This window comes from Vigna unguiculata, chromosome 9 (genome assembly GCF_004118075.2).
Source record: "Vigna unguiculata cultivar IT97K-499-35 chromosome 9, ASM411807v1, whole genome shotgun sequence".
NCBI classification, from domain to species: Eukaryota; Viridiplantae; Streptophyta; class Magnoliopsida; order Fabales; family Fabaceae; genus Vigna; species Vigna unguiculata.
The window spans coordinates 24,318,199-24,336,252 of NC_040287.1; the positions used below are offsets into that span (position 1 = coordinate 24,318,199).

The 18,054-nt window shown below is 32.3% G+C and overlaps 1 protein-coding gene across 4 annotated transcripts; it reads left to right on the forward strand.

Moving 5' to 3' along the window:
• Positions 1-8,217: 8,217 nt before the first annotated feature.
• Positions 8,218-16,155, forward strand: LOC114163255 (protein SUPPRESSOR OF GENE SILENCING 3). Of its 4 annotated transcripts, none has more exons than XM_028047445.1 (6): positions 8,218-8,394; positions 12,733-13,771; positions 13,918-14,212; positions 14,348-14,592; positions 15,377-15,537; positions 15,703-16,155. In XM_028047445.1, the coding sequence occupies exons 2-6, from the start codon at positions 12,749-12,751 to the stop codon at positions 15,899-15,901; spliced, it is 1,923 nt and encodes a 640-aa protein (XP_027903246.1). In that variant the 5' UTR covers positions 8,218-8,394; positions 12,733-12,748; the 3' UTR covers positions 15,902-16,155. The 4 variants fall into 4 exon arrangements, with proteins under 4 accessions (XP_027903246.1, XP_027903248.1, XP_027903247.1 ...); XM_028047447.1 differs by having other exon boundaries at positions 8,226-8,394; positions 12,738-13,771; positions 15,703-15,901; XM_028047446.1 differs by having other exon boundaries at positions 8,236-8,414; positions 15,703-15,901.
• The last annotated feature ends 1,899 nt before the right edge of the window (positions 16,156-18,054 follow it).

The following is an 18,054-nucleotide window of genomic DNA, read 5'->3' on the forward strand; positions in this document are numbered from 1 at the left end:
AGTATGCACTATTATCTAACATGCTTTGGTACATTTTAAAATTCTCAATATTCCTTTGTACTATAGCACGAAAGTGCCTATGCATATTTGAGTCTCACTAGACTTGCATTCATGTGTGACGTGAAACTAACACTTGCGTGGTGAGATTAATACCATTCTGCATTTTGTTTTGCCAACTTCACACTTGGTAGTTGTTATGCCCTTTTACTAAGAAACATGGCAGCCTTTATTTTGTATAGAAAAAGGAAAGTTATGTATCTGCACAGATTATATGTTCATAATTTTTCATAAGTTTGTCTTTTCTTATATAATCTAGAACTAGAACTTGTGGTTACTGTTTCAGACAAGTGGTGCTAATAAGTGTACCAATTTCGCCTTTATTTTATAATCTTTGTTTCCTTGTATAACTCACGATGTTGATCATGATCTATAACTGAAGGTTGTTTCCTAATTATGACAACAAATTAAATTATGGTAGTGTATTAATTATTCAAAATTTATATGTAAAACTTTTATAACTTTATTTCCAATTGTTGAAACTAATTGGTTTCACTCCTTAGAGTTTTATACATTATGTGTCTTATTTTAGAGATAGGGTAGCTATATAAAATTAGTAGAGTTCTGAAGAAAAAAAAGTTATGATGGTTAAAGGCTACTAGTTGTAACTAACCCCAACTTTGGTTCTGCAATTTCTTGAAAAAAGTGTATCGTGGGTTGACACATAATGGACCTAGAGTCGGCAATTAGTTCTAACATCTTATATTTTTTTACTTGTGAAATAAGACTTAAACTAAGTGTTCAATAAGCCCAACATGTTTGGGATTACTAAACAGATTTATGGTCTATCCTATTAGATGATCATGATTTGGGATTTCAAACAAGACTTATTGTTGTGCAAAAAATGTATTGTGGGTTGACACTTAACGAATCTTGAGTACGCATATGAGTTTTGTTTTCTTCTTTCTTTTTTTTTGAAAAAACTTTAACGTAGGTGGGGATTTAATAGATAGTTAGTCGGCAGTTAGTTCTAACAACAAATTTGGTTTTCTCCAAAAAACTAAAATAGAAGAAATTATCTAAAGAAAGTTGTTTTCGAGAATTTGTATCGTTAACTTTAATTAGTTCTTTTTTTTGTGTATTTACAAATTTTTCTATATATCATCATTTAATAATACTATACAAATATTTTAGCAAAATTAAATTAGTTTTTTTATAAAAAAAAAAATATTATTATAATCTTATAATTTATATCATATTAGAAGAAGTTAATATATGAACTTGTAACACAACGTTATTATGTTTATTTGAACAATGTAAAAGGTTATTAATTTTGTAACACAGGTATTGATAAATAAAAATGTATATACGATTTTCTAGATCGTTACTTGTTTTTCTACTAATAATCACACTCAAAATAAAATTAACTGTCTTATTTGAGTGTTCGTACATGTTAACCTAAAACATACTCATAATGTGCCAAAACTATAACTTTGTTTACCACATATTGAATGTATATTTGGTACTTAATTTTTTGAATAAATTTGATGATTTAAAAAAAATTGAAACCATGTGAACAAACTTATCCAAGTTTTTATTAAAAATAGTGCTCAAAATAAATTTAACAACACCATCATTTGTGAATGTTCATGTATGTTAGCCTAAAACCTACGCATAATGTGCAAAAACTATAACTTTGTTTGTTACATAATGAATTTATATTTGCTACTTAATTTTTTTTACACATTTGGTGATTTTTTAAAAAAAATGTGTGAACAAGTTTACCTAATTTTGTTATTAATAATACTACTCAAAATAAAATTAATCATGTTATCATGTGCGAGTGTTCATACATCTTAACCTAAAACCTACACATAAGTGTGCAAAAAGTATAATCTCATTTGCCACATGATGAATTTATGTTTGGTATTTAATTTTTTGAACACATTTGGTGATTTAAAAAAAAATTGAAACCATGTGAACAACCTTTCCCAATTTTTTTTTTATTAATAATATTACTCAAAATAAAATTAATAATGTCAACATATGTGAGTGTTAATGCATGTTAACTAAAACTTGCATATAAGTGTGGGAAAATTGTAACTCTATTTGCCACATAGTGAATTTATGTTGGGTACTTAATTCTTGGGACACGTTTTTTTTTCTTATAAAAAATTAAAACCATGTGAACAACCTAACCCAATTTTTTTATTGATAATCATACTCAAAATAAAATTAACCATGTTATTATTTGAGTGTTCATGCATGTTAACTAAAACCTACACATAAATGTGCCAAAATTATAACTTTGTTTGGTACTTAATTTTTTAAACACATTTGGTGATTTAAAAAAAATTGAAACCATGTGAACAACATTACCCAAATTTTTTATTAATAATACTACTCAAAATAAAATTAATCATGTCAACATCTGTGTTAATGCATGTTAACTAAATCTTGCAACAGATAAGTGTGCAAAAATTGTAACTTCGTTTGCCACATAATGAATTTATGTTTAATACTTAATTCTTGAAAAATATTTACTTTCTTTTAAAAAAAATTAAAATTATGTGAACAACTTAATCTAATTTGTTTTAATAGTACTGCCTAAAATAAAACTAACCATGTCATCATTTGTGGTTGTTCATGCATGTTACCCCAAAACTTACATATAAATGTTCAAAAATTGTAACCCCGTTTGACACATAATGAACTTATGTTTGATACCTAGTTCTTGAAAAAAAAATTAGTTATTTTTTTTTAAAATTGAAATCATGTGACTAGCCTAAACCAACTTTTTGATTAATAATACTACTAAAAAAGAAATTGAAATCACGTTAGCTGCCTAACCCAAATTTTTATTAAATGAAACATTATTACAAATAAAACATTTTATGATTTGTTAAGTCAAGTAGCTTGGAACCAACGATTGCCTTCCATCAATTACATTGTTCCTCTTTGCTAACTCACCAATTACAAATAAAAACATAAATTTTAGTAAACTACTATAATCACTAAAGAAATTTGAACCAAAAGAGTAGTGCCAAAATCATCATTCCAGTTTCAAGCTTGTTGGCACAAGTAAGCTTTAAGAAAGTATTTGATAAAGCCAAGTGAATGAAGATCTCTTGTGTTTGTTGAAGATTGATGAAGATCCACTTGAAGATTGTGTTTCTAGTGTATTAAATCTGGAAATAATGTGTTAAATATAATAATTAGTTGTTATATCATGTTGGTAGGCTATATGACATAGGTTAGATGTCTTGTTAACCTTAGTGTGTCCTTTTTAATGTGTTGAAATGAGTTTTAACAGGTTAAAATGCTTGTTGTATATAGTTTTTGGTATGAATGTATTCAATCAATTAAATTATTTTTCAATTGACTTATTTCACTTAAGTCAAGTGAAATTAACAGATTGTACAAAAAATTCAACCGACTGATTTCACTTAAACCAAACTATATAAGCCGTGTTTTCGAGAGTAAAGGTACAATTTTGAGTTTTTTAGCACGAAATATTGTCATTCATCATTGGAAAACTCTATCTCTCTCTACAACACACAATTGCAACGTGTTGATTGAAGATCTTGGTTGATCGTGGAGGCATTTTGGCTTAGGATTAGCTTGAAGAACACATGTATGGTTGGCTAGGGAGAGCCACCATTAGGTTTTGTAGTTCTTGTGCCTCTGGTTGTTTGTCTGATGTGATTTCAAGTTTGTAAGTGTGATTCTTGCAGGGTGTTAGTCTAGATTTTTGTGTGAGTTAAAAATATTGTGAGTTTCTTTGTTAAAAAGTGTAATCTTTGTGTGTGATTTGTAAAACTTGTGAATATAGTTGAAACCAGGCTCAGGTTGTCCTGGTAAACTGGATGTAGCTTTGTGATTGAGTGAACTAGTATAAAAACAATTGTGCAATTCTCTTTCCTTCATCTCACTCACTTTGAATCACTTTAAAAACTCAAGAAAATTAAGTAATTCATTATTTGTTGTGCTTTAATGTGTTCTTGTGTAATATGAGGTTGCACACCTGTTAGAAATATTGATTGAAACAAGTCTTGCATGTAAAAGTTTGTTGTTTGAGTTAAATATGTGAATTCTATATTCTGCATAAATTCCTAAGATTTTAGCCGATTGATTTGAAATTTCAATCGACTTCTTCATAGTTCAAGAACAAAATAGTCTATTATTTTATTTTTTGTCTGATTGAAAGTGTATTGGTCTGCAACTTTTGTATTCGAATTTCATTGTCTATTTAATTCAATCAAAATGGGTTTTATGCTTTCGAAAAAGTTTTAAATAGCAAATTCAACCTCCCTTTCTTTGCTTAAATCATCATTTCAATCTAACAAAGCTGACTAGAATCCCACTAATGTCTTCAACAGCTTTAGCTACCGAGAGCACATACTCTAGAACCTCCTTGTCAACTTTGTAATCAGTGTTTCTAGCAACACATTCTTAACATCATTAACAATAAAATTTGAAAGCTCACCCCAATTTACAGCTAACAAATCCTTGAAAACATTTTAAACTTTAGACTCTTTAATATTGGGCAAAGTGAAATCATCTTCGCTATAGAATTGCATGAACCGTAAACCCATCGACAAAGGAGATCTGCATTCTGTGTATGTTTTTCCATGTAAAACCAATTCAGCATACAATAACCATTCTCAAACAAAACAAAGATTTTATTTCGATAAAGTTTTGAACAAATACTTCCATAAGAATAAATAAAATAAGAAGACAAATTAATCTAATGTTGTTTAAGTTTAAGTTTTTCCATCTGACTTGAGTGCTCATTCTTGAGAGTTAAGTTTTAAACCACAAATAGTAGATTGTGTCTATCGAATAAAGCATTAAGTGGTTGGAAACCATTATTCAGTTCTTCTTAATAGTTTAAACTGCAATGAATTCGTTCCAACCAACTTCCCAATTCAAAATCAAAAGTGTAAATCCACTACTAATGTCGTTTATGAATTGGTTTAATTTAAACATAAATTAAAATCTTACTTCAATTCTTTCTTTACATTCTAATTTCATACTCAACAAGCTTCAAACATACAAAACAAAAATTGAAAGCATAAATACAATAATTTTAATTCAATCCTTAATTTTATCTATTTCTTTTTTATATTTTAACTAAATAAAACATTTTGTTATTACAGCTTAAATAAAACTATTAAGTTCAGATTTCAACAAAAATAAAAGAATAAATCCTTCAAAATTGAAGATAAAATTGCAACCAATAAGTATATTTTAAAATGATCAAAAGTGACCATTGAACAAAAGAGATTGCAATACTCACCACCAATATATAGGATGGTTGAGAGTGATGTTAGAAACTTCAGCATTGTTGCAACCAGTGAATCCAATGAATGTTAGGGTTGATAAATTGAGTGAATGTTAGAGAAATGAAGAAGTAACCAGAATTGCTTATTAGCTACGATGGGGAGAGGTGCGGGGAATGAGGAAGAAGCAGAAAGGGGAATTAGGGATGGTAGACTTAAGAGAGAACAAAGTAGGATTGAGTCTTCATTCGAATGAAAAATTTTGAAACGTGGGTTAGGTTTTTGAAATGGATAATAATATGCATATTAAAAACAAAAAAACAGGTGTCACATAATGTAGTAAAAGAAGCGGTCAAAATAGGGGTGTCAATGTATTGTCGTCCTTTGCTTAATATTTTATGGGCCAAGTCAACTCTAGAAGCTAATTCATTAGCTTCTACATTCTTTTATGTTAATTTTTTTTTTATTCATTTTCATGTTGATAAACGAAAGAAAGAACTATTCAATCCATACAGATTAGGAGTGGCAATATGCGGGGGCAGGCTAGGATATTGAATTCGCTAGCTCGTAGAAGTCTAGTTCGCGAAAGCTCGTAGCCCACGTGGGCCGGTCCGCATAAAAAAAACTTACAATTGTGTATATCGGTTACTTTCCTTCTAGACTTCTACATGAACATTTCAAATTCTTGTATGATTGGAAAAGACAATTATTATGTATTTTTAAATGTGCTAAAATTTGAAGAATATATCATGTATGTCAAAGTACAAATATGAATATGATGAATATGTTGAATTATGAATTTATCATCAAACTCCCCAAAGTCTCTGCTTAATTTTGTGAACTTGTTAAAGTTCCTCAATTTGTTAAACATTGAAAGCTTTATCATAAGATTTAAAATTAAAAAAAAAACGGACTAACCCGCAGACTCATTTTTGCAGGACGAGACAAATTTTTCAACTCGCATTGAAAATGCTGAACGGGCCAGCCCAACCCGCAAAATGCGGGCCAAGTGCGGTGCCCACGTTTTCACCCATAATTTTTTTATATTTTTGTTTGTTTTTATACACTTTTTTATCTGTTTTAAGTACATATAAATACTAATGTAATTATTTCAATTAATGTTTAATGCATCTTGGTATTGTATAATAATTTTATTATTGAATATTAAATAAAATTTTTTAAAATGATAATATCATGATTTTTTTATAAACGAATTATGATTTTTTTTAATTTTTAATTAAGCAAAATACGACTTTAGGTAAACCTAAATAAAATGAGACTATGTCATAAATTATAATCCATCTGGCTTAACTAAACCAAACTGTCAATTTTGATATTCTAATTTATAATGAAGTTCTTTCATCCTAACGGATTTATAAAACTAGTGGGACAAGACAACTTTAAAATGATAACTTCTACATAATCATTAATTATAACGTTATTATTTTAATTGACTTTATAGGAATAAATAAATATCATTTCCTTCCTTTTTATCTCTTTGTGTAAAAAAAAAAAATCTCTCTCTGTAAAAAAAAAAAAAACTGCTTTACAAGTTAACTCAATAAACAAAGTGTTAAGTTTGCAAGTTATCATTGAAAGTTTGCAAAAACAAATTATTCAATTAAATCATGGTGCAATTCAAAGACGAAACAAGTTATTATTGTAAAATTAAAAGAAAATACTTAATAAAAAAATACAAGAAAAAGATAAAGTAAATAATTATTACATTATTAAACTTAATAATAACTATTTTAAAATTTATATTAATGATAGTTTCACTAATTAAAAATATTAACTTTTTTTACAATTGAAAAGTATATATTATTTTTAGAATCCCTTTTAAGAATTACTCTTATCAAACAATTTAGAAAAAACAAAAAGGAAATCGTTTTCAAGGATGAAAATTTGTCAATCACTCATAAGTTTTAGTATATTTTACTTTTTTATATCATAAAATTGGATATTAATTGAATTCTAACTATCATCACCTTCCATGAGAAAAAAAAAAGTTTCATTATTTGAAAATAAAAGAAAGAAGAAAGAGTACGCGATATTTTACTGAAAAATATGAACTTATTTTTATTAAATTATTTCATATGACAAGAAAAAACATAAAAACTATCCCTTGACTTCTAACTAATTGTATAAATTTTATAATAACTTTTCGCGGTCTTTACAATCATAACAATATTTTCCTTCCCCTAAACTCTGCCTTCCTAAACAAGGTTGAAGTAAGAGATATTTTTAAAAGATAATTATTTTCAGTCCTGAAATGTCTGAAAGAAAATATTATTTCACATTCCATCTTAACTCAGTCAAACACTTATTAAATGTATATCTACTTTTAAATCAATTGATCAAAGAGATTACAGTTTTCACAGTAATAGTTTGCAAACTTCTAAATTAAAATTAAAATTAAAACTTCAGTTTGTTTGGTAAAGAGAAAGAAAAAAATGGAACTAAATAAGTAGAAAAGGGAACTCAATGATTATCTATTTGATAAACAATCCAAACTTGTGCATTTTTCTAAGAGGTAAATTGATTGGATTGTATTTCAAGTGTTATATCCCTGACTTTATTATCTTTTATATATTTTTTAAGATATTTTTAGAAACCAATAAATATAATAATTTTTTAATTCTAATAAAATAGCCATAGAATTTTATATTTTATCTATGTTTTTCTCGTATAATGTAATAAATGCATTTGTCGATCATTTAAAAAATATTATAAGAACTAAAGACAAATTAAGAAAAAAATAATAGATATGGTTAAACTTTTGCCCAAAATATAATCTTGAAAGTGAAAGCAAAAGCTTTTGTTGTTTCTTTGGTGGTACATGTCCTTAGAGTCCAAGTTTATGAGTTTTATTTATTTATATTTCTTATTTATTTTTTGGTTGTACCCAAATAAATCACATTAAATTAAATTTTGAAGTCCACTCACAAAGCCTGCACCATATTTTATGACCAGACCTTAGTCTTCCTCTAACTTCCTTTGTCCCCAATTGACGCTTTACTCACTCACTCCCTCACTCCCTACTCGCTCTCCGCCACCCGGGTGGCGCGTCAGTCTCAACTGCCGCATTTTCATCGGCTTCTTCACGCGATCATTGGTGATTTTTTTGTTTCTCTGGTAGATTTTTAATTTTCTTACTTTCTTGTGATTTGGGACGTGGGGTTTTGTGCCGTGCCAATACGGTGTCGTCGATTTGTCTCCTATTATGTATTGTTTGCTACCTGCATTGGTTCTTGCTTCTTGGATGATTCTTTTGGGAAAGTCTGGTTGCATCATGCTTCTCTTCCATGTAAAGGCGATGAATTTCTTAAAACTAAAAAAAGTAAGAAGGAAAGGATGGCATGGGTTCGTCTCATGCCGTTGTGTTAGTTTTAGGAGAAAATACTCTTTGGTTTTGTTTTTTATTGTTTTCACGTCTAACCGCATCTCTACTTATGGTACTTATGGTTGAATGTGATGGAGTAGGGTAGAAGGAATGAGAGTAGCAGCAATAGTTGGGTCTTCCCAAAGGATTTGGCTGTTCCAAGTTTTAGATTTTTGGGGGCTTTCAAACAGCCTGAATGTTTTATGGTGAATCTTTCTTGAAAGCTCTGAATTTTTCTAATACATTTTGGCCTTCTGTTGTTTTTTTTTTTTTTTGAAGAAAGAATCTACGTTTTTTAACCTATTTTCATGAAGATGAGAACCTAACAAAAGAAATTTAAATGAATGGTTTTTAGTGGTGGATTATGTTGTTATTGTTTATCTTTGCTTTTTATATTGGATCTACATACCTTCTGTCTTCTACTACCCCTGTCCCAAACTGTTGATGTTTAATGTCAATGCACACAGACTAGGAAATACTATATACTACGTATTTAGTCTAAAATATCCTCGATTAAGACCCTTGATTGGACTATTTGTTTGAAAGTACTACAAATATTAAAAAAGGGTGTGTATATGTTAAAAATAATGTTTAATGGGACTTGATTTGTAAAACATAAGTAGCTTTAGCATTGGATGGAGTATAATCTAGTTGAGATTCAATTTAATCGTGTGCACATAATATTCACAGCGTAATGGAAGAGTAGCCTGATGCATTTGCAATTGCCAATTCTGGGGTCCTTTTGTGAGAGAAGCATGTTGTCAATGTTAATTTCAATACCTGTATAGGCTGTACCTGTTATGATTCTGTGAATCTCCTTTGCCCTCCCTTTTTTGTTATGATGTGAATGTTTACACAATGCCAAACTGCGTGGGTTGTGGTAGAGCAGTACAATCTAATGGGTGCAAAGCAAATTGTGATCGCTTTTATGTAGAATTATGGGCATCCTAGTTGCTACTTTTCTCCTCCATTTGCAAGACCTTGTTTATTTGGCCCCTCAAATCATGTATCTGGTGCTGCTTTGGTATGCCACTGTTAATGCAGTGCAAACTGTGATCACTTTGTGGTCATCCTAACTGTTATTCTTCTTTCTATGTACAAAACCCCAGCTCCTTAAACAATTTCATTTGGTGTCGGTGCCGTTTCTGTATGCCATTGAGTGGAGCAGATCAGTGTCATGCTCTGAATTGTGGCCCCTTTAACATGGAATTGTGGCCTTTCCAGCTGATAACCTTTTGAAATTTTCCATGTACTAAACCTGTTTGTTTGGCCCTTTAATGATGTTGCTCAATGCAGTTTAAGGTTGGCAATATTGGAATTTGTCCCCTTTTATTTCATCATAATACTAACCCCATTTCCCCACTCAGTCCTTTCAATGGCTAAATTTTACACTATTCTCATTAGTTTCTATAAAGATATTGTCCGATGCCATTTAAGATGTTAATATTGAGATTTAGCCTTCTCTTTCTTTCATCAGAATACTAACCCTATTTGCCCAATTAGTTCTTAGAAAGGCTAAACATTGCACCACTCTCTTTGGTGTCCTCTGTCTTCAATGCAAACCATCTGACATAGAGCACTAATCTGCATTTCTGGTCCACCTGTTGCACTCCTCCCTGGTTGAGTTTCCAGCCAATCACAATCTGTGGAACTTAGGCATACTGTTTTGTGTTCTCTTCACTGTTCACATCCTTTGGGGTCAGTGCTGTTGACACTAAAGAGGCTCTATGTTCGGTTATATATGTGTGTGTTTGTGTCTTGTTTTGTTTTCATTTCTTTCACCTCTATGTTTAGAGCTACATTTATGATGCCCTTTCTTGGTGCACTTTTTCTCCTCTTTTATATTTCCCAACTTGTTATTAAATTCACTATTTCTCTTAAAATTATGACTTTTAATAATTAGTATTGTACAATTCATGATACAACTCTTCAGCTTGGTGATGTGAATCTGTCCACTGAATTGATTATGTGGCTGAGTTCAACATGAATCATTTGAATCACAAATGAATTGTGTGAATTGCATCTTGTATCACACATGAGTAGTGTGATTCTTCCACAGCACGTTGCCATCCAAGGTCCAACGTGTTGCACCTGGCTGTTGTGGTGCAGTGATGCTTTTTTCCAGTCAAAATCATGGAAAATGGTGACCAAAGTGGGTGAATTGTGTTATGCTCACTGAGTTCAGATAGTTGACCTTATGAAGCCATTTCTTGCTGTATTTTTCTTCTCTTTTATAATTGCATAACTCTTGTTATTAAATTCACTATTTGGCTTAATATTATGACTATTGACTTTTGTACAATTTACTACACTTTGTGTGGTATGGTACAATTCTTCAGCTTGGTGATATGAATTTGTGGGCTGAATTGTTATGTACCCAAATCAAACATAAATCACGTGAACCACTCACATTGTTGCGTTGATCTTTTTGTATTATTCCATTTAGATTCCCCCTCCCTTTAGTTATATCTTATTGTGTCTCCTTCTTTCAATGTTTTAACTGAACTTCATAATATATAAAATAAAATAGTACATCATTAAATAGCTGGAAAAAAAGTGAAAATTTGTGTATTTAGGGGATGGAAGAGTGGCAGTCTAAACCCATTTTAATGAAGGGAGAACAGGGGTTTCACTCATGGGAAGAGAGGTTGTGGCAGTTTTTCTCAGTTATAGAAGGGAGGGTCAGTCTTTTATTTTATTGCGTGGCAGTTTTAACAGTCACTTTTCTTTTTTTGGTGCAACAAGGACTGTTTCTAAAGAGGCATCTTTTCTTTGTTACTCTTTGGGTAGGGATGGGAAAATAGGCCGGGCTCGATGGGCCAGCCCACCAGCCCGGTAGAAAAAGCATGGGTCGGGACAAGAAATTCAGCCCGCCAACCCGAGACAGCCTGGCCCGTCAAGCCCGCTGGCCCGTCAGGCCAACCCGCGGGCCAAAACGCGGCCCGTATCACTTACTAAAACAAATAGCACGTGCACAATTTTTTTAGAATAATGATATTTTAACCCACTTTTTTTGACCTACTTTTAACCCACTACTCTTATCACCTTTAGATTATCTATTTTAACTTTTTGTAGTAATGTGATGTGATGATCTAAGGGTGATGAAAGTAATGAGTTAAAAGTGAGTCAAAAAAATGGGTTAAAATATCATTATCCATTTTTTTAATATCCCTCCCTCACACTCTGCGCGAGACACCTCACACACTCTGCGACTGAGACTTCGACTCTTCTTCTCGACTCTCTTCTCTGCGCCATACACATACTTGCTTCTCCTCCACCCACGTCGCCGCTGGCCACCACGAAACACGCTGGCCACCACGTCGCCGCTGGCCATACCTGCTTCTCCTCCACCGGCAGCAGCGAGAAAACAGCGCAGTGCACGGAGAATGCAGAGCCACCATCGGACTGCGATTGGCGGATGATTCCGACCGCCACGACCACTGCGAAGACTGGTTTGTTCGTAATTTGCGTTCTGGTTCCCTTTCTCCCGATTTGGAACCTAAATTCCTGATTTTCGTAACCCTAAATTTCTGATTTTGTGATTTCCGACCACCACGCAAAGACTTTGGGTGCAGTAACAGTCTTAAGTAATTGGGCTTAAATGGGCTAAACTTTTTAGGTTAGAAAACAATTTCAACCCATTAAGAAAAACCCTAGAGCTGTTTCCCCCCACCCCTCACGAAGATTTATTGCTCTATTCACTTAAGTTGAGTTTTAAGTGAAGCGAGATCGGAGAGCGAGTAGAAAGATAGTAGACTCATTCGATCTTACGTTCTGGATCGCGATTTTGACTACTTTGAGTTCATAATATGAGGTGTTGATTATTTTCCTTGTTTTAGAATGTATATTTTATTGAATGAATTTCTACACTGTTTTGATTTACTTGTTACAACAGCTTTTGGTAGATTAAGACTTCTCTTTGCCTAGTAAAATTAAAGTAGGTTTTTCCTTTTTTATTGTAGCTGATGGATTATCTGATTTTTTTCTTTTCAAGCTCCTTCAGTTTTATGATTCTGTGTGCACATTATCTTTTCCATCTGTTATACTGAACACACAAAAATAATGATACAGTACAGAGCATATACAAATGAGTTCGAAAAGAGGGAGTGCGAGACCCAAAACCATGGCTAACAATGATATGTCCAAAGGGAAGAGCATATCCGAATCTCAGCCTAGTATTGATCAGTTGACTCAGAGTGTTGCTGACACCATGCTAAACTCAGGACAAGATGATGGTGAATGGGAGGTATATGCAAAGAAATCCAAGAACAGAGGTGGAAGCAGCGCTGCAAAGCCATGGGGGGCGCCAGCCCATAATTCTAATCCCAAGGCTTGGGTGAATGCAGAAATGGCTCAAAAGCCAGGCATCTGGAATCATGGTGGAGTTGGAAGATCTTCTGGAAATTCCTGGCAGACACAAAATGCCAACTTTAGGAGACCAGCTGGCAGAGGAAATGGTAGGCCTCAGTCAGCAACAAGTGGATATGAAGGCAACTATGTGCCTCCAAATCCCTTAATTCGGCCTCCACTTGAGCATGGCTGGAATTGGCAATCTAGACCTGGTGCAATACGGCCAAATGTAAGGGATGAAATTGCACCTGAAGACCTTGAACAGAATAATGATGTTGATGATGATGATGATGAAGAGGAGGACTCAGATGCTTTGGAAGATACGGATGATGATCTAATGAGTGATGACTATGATTCTGATGTTAGTCAAAAGAGCCATGAGACACGTAAAAAGAACAGATGGTTTAGGAAGTTCTTTGAGAATTTGGATGGCTTGACTGTTGAACAGATAAATGAACCAGAAAGACAGTGGCATTGTCCAGCTTGTCAAGGTGGTCCTGGAGCTATTGATTGGTACAGAGGACTGCAGCCCTTGGTGACTCATGCCAAAACAAAGGGATCAAAAAGGGTGAAGATTCACAGAGAACTTGCTATACTTTTGGATGAGGAATTACGCAGGAGGGGTACTTCAGTAATTCCAGCTGGGGAGGCATTTGGAAAATGGAAAGGTTTGAAACAAGAAGAAAAAGATCACGAAATAGTTTGGCCTCCAATGGTTATCATTCAAAATACGAAGCTTGAACAGGACGAAAATGATAAGGTGTATATTTTTATTGGTGTCAAATGATGAATAACTACTAGTGTCATGTTTAATATTTTACTGGATTGTATTTATGGACCATAACTTTCACAAATTTCACACATTACTGGTTTTATGTTAACTCTGGATTTGTTCTTTGTATTCAGTGGATAGGTATGGGTAACCAAGAACTTCTTGATTATTTTAGCACATATGCTGCTGTTAAAGCTCGCCACTCCTATGGCCCACAAGGTCATCGTGGGATGAGTGTTTTGATATTTGAAGCCTCAGCCAGTGGCTATCTAGAGGCAGAGCGTCTGGACAAGCATTTTACAGACCAAGGAACTGATAAAGATTCTTGGTTCAACCGCCCCAATTTATATCTCCCTGGGGGGAAGCGCCAGCTCTATGGTTACATGGCTACAAAAGAAGATCTTGAATTTTTCAATAGGCATAGCCAAGGTTTCATTTCCTCTTTCCTCTTTACTTTTCTTATTTGCACTGCGCAGGTTGTTTTATGTGTACTACATGCAGGTTATTTTATGGTGACAAAGAATAAGCTGACTTTTGTATCTCTTCTCATCTGAAATTATGTAGGTAAAACAAGACTCAAATTTGACATGAGATCATATCAGGAGATGGTTGTACACCAAATTCGCCAAATGAATGAAGACAACCAACAACTTCTATATTTTAAGAACAAGGTTGTGAAAAAAACTAAACACACGAAAGCTCTTGAAGAATCCATTGGTAAAATGTCTGAGAAGCTGCGCAAGACAATGGAGGAGAACCGCATAGTGAGGAGGAGAACTAAAATGCAACATGAAGAGACCAAAGAAGAGGTAATACTAACATCAGACAGAATTTATTGTTATTAATTTTGTTGTAAAGTGGTTACTTTGTGCATATTTGCTAGTCAAATGTACTTGTAATATATCATTTCTGCTGTCACCGAGTTGTGGTCAAGTAAGATGTGCTTCTGCTTGATCGTTTTGATGAAAAGTTTGAGCTGTAATTTGTGTGTTAGTACAATAGTGGATAAGCTATGGTTACGGTCACATTTTTTATCTTCCTTTGTGAGATGTTTTGCATATGAAAATGTGCTTCATGTACCCATTGAACTTCTGTTTGATGTGTCAAATCAGACCATCACTGAATAAGAGATAGAGTTGCATATCTGCATTTATTTCCCACCTAAATGTCACGTTGTTACTACTATATTGTCCTCCTTTCATTAAAGTAAAAAAAAAAAAAATTAATGAGCAATGATATGGTTGCACTGGCCTGGATTTTCATTATATTATCTATAGAAATGCTTGTTATAAAATGATGCCTTGAAAGAGAATCACAAAATCTTGTAAATATTTGGACCTAGGTTTATTACTTTTATCTTGTTGTGAAGGTCTAGAGCACACCGTTAATCCAGTTTTCCCGAACAAATTGATTGAATGATTCCATCCATGTTCTTGCCTTCTTGGTTTACCTTTTCCTATAACCTGGGCTTAACATGCTTTTTCTTCAAGAAACAAAAATGTTATTTGTTAATTGTCTTGAATGATCTCTAGGTCATCATATTTTTGGTTTTATGGTAACGTTTCTCACTATTGTATTATGTCAACATGAAAGATGTATATGCAAGAACAATTCTTCAAGGACCAGATCAAAATCATTCATGATTCAAGGGATGAAAAGGAAGAAGATTTTGAGAGGATGCAACAGGAGGAACGTGAGAAGGTGAAGCAGTCAAGCACTACTGGTCATGCAAATACTGAGGAATATAGACTCAAGTAAGTAACTTTTGCTCCTTCCATTGGACTAATGATATATTCACATCTATAAATTATGTGAAAGTGTTTTTGTAGAAAAATTAATTTCACATAATCACTACTCAAGTTCCCTGCTGTCCCTAGTGGGTTAAAAACTTACAATGGATTTTGGTGAATTTGATGTAGGGTTGAAGAGTATCTGAAATTTGTTGAGGTTCAAGATAAAGAAATGGAGAACTTTGTTGCCGAAAAGGAGAAACTGTTGCATGCCCATCAAGTGGGTTATGCTGCTATGAAGAGGAGGCATTGGGAGGAAGAGGTGCAGCATGAGCAGAAGTTTGATGAGGAACTTTCCAAGCTCATGGAAAAGTACTCCCCTTCCTAGACTAAGTCCAATGGTACCTAATGTTGGGGTCTTTGCTTTGACTCATACAAACATATAAACACAGCCTAACCAGTAGACAAAATAGAGTGCTCAGACATTTTACTACATATTCAGTATGTCTTTTAATTTTCTTTGGTACTTATCCTCATTTGTGTTCATGCCTGGAGACACAAACCAGGTTCAAATTTTAAATTGGTGGTGTTTTGGCAAATTGGAAGTTATATTTCATGCATTTGATTTACTTTCTTATCAAATGTCTGTGTGTTTCTATTGTGTAGATTTTTAGCTGTTCATTTTAAAATTTTATAAACCTAATCACGTCATTAATGCTTTGACTGAGAAAAAATGTGTAAATGGCTGCTTTTAAATGAGGTTGTTATATGTGCAATTTGGGAAATTTTCTTTTCATTTCGTACATATTTTAATTGCTTTTGAGGAAAACAAGAAAATGCTCTGTTATGCGGAATAATTTGACTTCATTGTTTTCTTAAAACGCGTTAGATGAAGAAAATGAGAGGATCTCATTTTTTTTCTCATCTTCACATTATGTTTGGATAGAAGTTGTATATGAATAATCCATTTTTCATAAAGGATTCGAAACGTTTTATGAAAAAAAAATGTTGATTAGAAAGGAAGTTTTAAAGGCAATTGAAATTACGATATTTTATGAGGTTAGTTTTATTATTTAAAATTAAATCATTTTAAAACTAAATGAAAAATTAAATTTTTTTCGTACTTTTTCTTTCTCAAATTTATATTTATTTTGTAGATTTTTCCTTTGTATGCCTTGATTTGAACATTGTTTTAGTTGGGATGGCATTTACATGAAAAACAATGTAAGCCAATAATATCGTTAAAGTAATTTGTCAATTAACTATTCAATTGACATTATGAAGTTGTCTAATTCTATAATGTTTATCAAAAACATAAATAAGTTTTTTTACTAATATTATTAGTGTAATTTTAGATGATGTCAATTAGTATAGATTTTCTTAGGTTAAAATATCTTTTTGTCCCCATTTTTGTCAAGTTTTGTCAAATAAGTCCTAAATTTGTTTGTGTTTAAATAGGTCCTAATTTTCATCAATTTTGTTCAATTGGGTCTTTTCTTGCTAACACCGTTTTAATCATTAACGGTCATGAACAATGATTGTAACGTGTCACTTTGTGTTATATTTTTTTATATTTTTATATTTTTTTTAATTTTTTAAATTTCCACGTGTCAATCCAGTAGCATGCCACATGTCAAAGTCAATGTTCTATATTCAATTTGGTCCCTATATTTGTTATTTTTGTTCAATTTAGTCTCACTTTTGTTTAAAATTGACCAACTTTCTCCTTATCAAAGATATGACTAAATTTAATTTTTATATCAGAGTTATAATGATGTGAATTTTAATATATTATATAAAAATATTTAATAAAAAATGTGAATTTTAATATAAAAATTAAATTTAGTTTCAATTCAGAGAGGGACCAAATTGGTTCATGTTAACAAAAATTAAGACTAAATTGAACAAAAATAATAAATATAGGGACCAAATTGAATATAGAACATTAACTTTGACATGTGACACATTGCTGGGTGTACACATGGACATTTAAAAAAAATTAAAAAATTTTTAAAAATTTTAAAAATTATAAAAAACATTATAAAAAGAAATTAAGGGTTAATTATGTTTTTCGTCCCTCAACTATTGGTAATTTTTGGTTTTAGTCCTCCACCTAACGTTTGCACTATTTTAGTCCCCCACGTTTTGAATTGGATGGAATTAGTCCTCAATTTTAAACTTCATTAGTTGTAATTGACACCTGTCAAACAGAAGGCAACATTAGGATCTCGTTTTCATTAGTTTAAATTTTGCACGTGGTGATTTTATTGGGTAACGTTTTAAAATAGGCAAATGTTTACAATAAAGAGGGATTGGGGTAATTTGTGAAACCCTAAATTGGAGTGGTGAGACGAAGACGTTGGTAAGGATCTTTGGCAGAGCGTAATGGTGCGACAGAGACGTTGTCAATAACATTCACGTTTGAAGACCGTTGTAGAGTGATGAAGAGTGGGAGCAAAGGATTTCACTGTTCGCAAAGGAATAATGGTTCGAGAATGTCGCAAAGTTGTGCGTCGTCCTCAAATATATCCTCGAAAGTGT